The sequence below is a fragment of the Nicotiana sylvestris genome, chromosome 7 (genome assembly GCF_000393655.2).
Source record: "Nicotiana sylvestris chromosome 7, ASM39365v2, whole genome shotgun sequence".
Lineage (NCBI taxonomy): Eukaryota > Viridiplantae > Streptophyta > Magnoliopsida > Solanales > Solanaceae > Nicotiana > Nicotiana sylvestris.
Window position 1 is genome coordinate 103,896,301 of NC_091063.1, and position 4,039 is coordinate 103,900,339.

Genomic DNA, 4,039 nt, shown 5'->3' on the forward strand with positions numbered 1-4,039 from the left:
CTCTATTTTCCAGCCTGGATAAGTGATCTGCAACCTGATTCTCTGTCCCTTTTTGATCTCGAATCTCCAAATCAAATTCCTGCAAAAGAAGAACCCATCAGATTAACCTTGACTTGGCATCTTTCTTTGCAAATAAATACCTGATAGCTAAGTGATCTGTGTAAACTATGACTTTGGTTCCCACTATATAGGACCTGAACTTATCAAATGCCCATACTACTGCGAGCAACTCTTTTTTAGTAACAGTTAATTCATTTGAGAAGGATTAAGGGTTCTTCTCGCATAATGAATGGAGTAAAAGATTTTCTCCTTCTGCTGCCCCAAAACAGCTCCAATGGCTATATCACTTGCATCACACATCAACTCAAATGGAAGTTTCCAATCTGGAGCAATGATAACTGGTGCAGTAACTAATCTTCTTTTCAGCTCATCAAATGCTTTCAGACAAGCATCATCAAACTTGAAAGATGTATCTTCCTCAAGAAGCCTGCACAAAGGAGATGAAATTTTTGAAAAATCATTAATGAAACGACGATAAAAACTTGCATGGCCCAAGAAACTACGAATGCCTCTAACTGATGTCGGTTGAGGTAATTTTTCAATTGCTTCCACCTTTGCTTTATCTACCTGCAATCCATTCTTGGACACTTTATGCCCTAGGACTATGCCTTCTCTTACCATGAAATGATATTTTTCCCAATTTAGTACCAAATTTGTTTCTTCACACCTAGCAAGTACCTTGTCAAGATTCATTAAACATTCATCAAAAGAACATCCAAATACAGAAAAATCATCCACAAATACTTCCACAAATCTTTCAACCATATTAGTAAAAATAGCCATCATACACCTTTGAAAAGTCGTAGGTGCATTGCAAAGACCAAATGGCATTCTTTTAAATGCATATGTCCCATAGGGACATGTAAATGTGGTCTTCTCTTGGTCCTCTAGGGCTATAACAATATGATTATATTCCGAGTAACCATCCAAAAAAATAGTAGTATTCTTTCCCAGCTAATCTTTCAAGCATTTGTTCAATAAAGGGGAGAGGAAAATGGTCTTTTCGGGTGGCATTATTCAATTTTCTATAATCTATGCAAATCCTCCACCCAGTAACAGTTCTAATGGGAATCAGATCATTGTTTTCTTTTGTCACTACGGTCATTCCTCCTTTCTTTCGAACACAATGGACTGGACTTACCCATTTGCTATTAGAGATTGGAAATACAATACCTGCATCAAGCCATTTAATCACTTCTTTTCTTACTACCTCTTTCATGTTGGGATTTAGGCGGCATTGTTGTTCTATGATCGTCTTGTCTCCTTCCTCCATGAGAATTTTATGCATGCAAAAAGCTGGACTAATACCTCTTATGTTAAACATTTTCCACTCAATTGCTCTTTTATGCTCACGTAGTACTCTCAGCAACTTTTCTTCCTGCAATTCAGATAAGTCAGAAGAAATAATAACAGGTAACAAATTAGAACTACCCAATTAAGCATAATGAAGGTAAGAAGGTAAAGGCTTTAGTTCCAATTTTGGAGTTTCTTCAATTGATGGCTTCAGAGGAGGACCATTTGGTCTGTTCAAAAGTTCAAAGGGGTGTAAACCTTTCGTATATTCACATGATGCATTCAAAATATGCTTCATCTCTTCAACCTCATCATTAATCTCCAAAATCTCGAACAACACAATTACTTTCTCTAAAGAACCCTTCAAATATACACTTGGGGCAATAAGTTGCTCATCCATCTCTATGACAGATATCATAGACAATTCTTCATAATGGCAAGGAAGTTGAATTACTTTGTATACATTAAAAACATCTTCCTCGTTGTCAACTCTCATGATCAGTTTTCCCTCTCTTACTTTAATTATAACATCATATGTAGCCAAGAGAGGTCTTCCCAATATAATAGGAACTTTTTCATATGCTTCAAAATCTAAGATAATGAAATCAGCCAGGAAAATGAATTTCCCAATTTTCTGCAGCACATCTTCAATCACCCCTTCCGAGTAAGCTATGGACCTGTCTGCTAGTTGCAACATCAAAGTGGTGGATTTTAGAGCTCCCAAACCCAATTTTTTGTACAAGGACAATGGCATCAAATTTATGCTCTACCAAGTCACAAAGTGCATGGCCTACATCAACATTGCCTATTCTCACAGGGATAGTAAAGCTTCCAGGATCCTTAATCTTTTGAGGAAGCATATCTTGGACCCTTGAAGTGCACTCCTCAGTAAGTGCAACTATTTCAAATTCAGTCAATCTCCTCTTGTTAGCCACAATATCTTTTATGTACTTGGCATACTTTGGAATATCACGAATCGCATCTACCAATGGAATATTCAATTGAATCAGACTCAACATAGAGAGAAATTTGTTGAACATGCGATCATCATTCTTTTTCTACAATCTTTGTGGAAAAGGTGGTGGTGGCCTTGGAACATTCACAGGCTCTAAAACTGTATCATCTTTCATTGCTTCCTATGTTACTTTGGGAATCAATTCACCCTCAGGTATAGGCTTGCCTTTTCTCTTCTTTGGAACTTCTTCTAATTCCCTTCCAGTTCTAAGTGTAATTGCACTAACTTGCGGATTTTTCTCTGTATCGCTTGGAAGAGCACCTACAAGTCTAGTGTTTTGATTTGCACCTAGCTGTCCCATTTGCCTTTCAAGATTTCTGAAATCAGTTCTGAGTTGTTGATTGCCATGCAACAATTTCTTCACCAAATCATTTGTACTTTCTTCTACCTGCTGGGGTGGCCTTTGAGGTTGATTAAAATTTCCTTGGGGTCTATATTGATTTTGATTCGATTGATTTCCACCCCAAGAGAAATTAGGATGATTTCTCCAATTTGCTTTATAAGTGTTCCCGTATTGTGCCTGTTGGTTCATCGGACCTCTGTTTTGTTGTCCCACATAATAAATAGATTCAGGATTCATTGGGCACATGTCACTTGTGTGATTGTCACCACACATTTCACAACAAATCGACATTTGTTGAACATGTTGCATTTGTTGTGTCTGGTTCATTGTCATTCTATTTATTTGATTTGTCAATTTTGTTATATCTACTCTCATGGCTGAAAAATCATCAAGTTCTAGTACCCCTGCTGCTTTCTGTTTCATTGCTCTCCTTGGTTCTCCCTCACCTTACTAATTGTGATCATTAGCAGTGAAGTTATTTAGCAGAAGTTGTATTTCACTATATGATCTCGCCATGCAACTACCTCCACAAGTTGAATCAAGATTCATCTTTGAAGTCTCATCTAATCCATCAACAAAAGTATGGCCCAATACCTCATCAGTTTGACAATGATATGGACAGTCTCGGAGTAGTTTCTTGTATCTTTCCCAAGCTTGGTGGAGAGTCTCACCATCCCGTTGTAGAAACCCAAGAATTTGGCTCCGCAAAGACTTTGTCTTTTTAGTGGGGAAAAACTTGATTAAAAATTTCTTTGTTAAATCATCCCAAGTATGGATTGAATTAGCAGGCTCCTTCTGCAACCATTCTTTAGCTTCCCCCAACAATGAAAAAGGAAACAAGGTTATCCTGACATAGTCCTTAGAAACATTTGGATAGTTGTAAGTATCTGCGATTTCCAAAAAATTCTGAATGTGCCTCTGTGGGTCTTCATGAGATAGACCTACATATTGCCCAGTGGGCTAAATCAGTTGTACCATGTATTGTTTAAGCTCAAAGTGACCAGTGATATCAGGCTTCACAATAGCCTGAGTCATATTAGCAAGATTTGGCCTTGCAGCTTCTAGCACCGGACGCCCTCCATTACCTGTCATCACTGTTGGCTGTGGTTGAACTAAAATGTCCAACTCTCTTCTATTTTGTATCTAGCTTCCAACTCCTTCCTAGCTCTATGAAGTGTTCTTTTAATTTCAGGATCAAGAGGGAAGAGATTGCTTGTGCTTATACTCCTCCGCATTCAAGAGAAGATCCTGCGTGACACAAACAAAGTGAACTGAAAATTAATACTTAAACCAATAGCTGATAAAAGCTTAACTTAGTCAAGTAGCTA

General features: G+C 37.8%; 1 protein-coding gene across 1 annotated transcript; it reads right to left on the minus strand.

The window, feature by feature from the left end:
* Nucleotides 1-2,489: 2,489 nt before the first annotated feature.
* Nucleotides 2,490-3,803, minus strand: LOC138873554 (uncharacterized). Its single transcript, XM_070152025.1, has 3 exons — nucleotides 3,713-3,803; nucleotides 3,383-3,652; nucleotides 2,490-3,157 (listed from the first exon to the last, which is right to left on the minus strand). The coding sequence occupies exons 1-3, from the start codon at nucleotides 3,801-3,803 to the stop codon at nucleotides 2,490-2,492; spliced, it is 1,029 nt and encodes a 342-aa protein (XP_070008126.1).
* Nucleotides 3,804-4,039: the final 236 nt, after the last annotated feature.

Excerpts from the sequence above, each read along its gene's own strand:
- LOC138873554 (XM_070152025.1), bottom strand. The coding sequence starts at position 3,803 with ATGACAGGTAATGGAGGGCGTCCGGTGCTAGAAGCTGCAAGGCCAAAT. Across the intron at positions 3,653-3,712 it reads TGTGAAGCCTGATATCACTG|GTCTATCTCATGAAGACCCA; the intron begins GTCACTTTGAGC and ends GGCAATATGTAG. Across the intron at positions 3,158-3,382 it reads TGGGTTTCTACAACGGGATG|GTGAGGGAGAACCAAGGAGA; the intron begins GTGAGACTCTCC and ends ACAATTAGTAAG.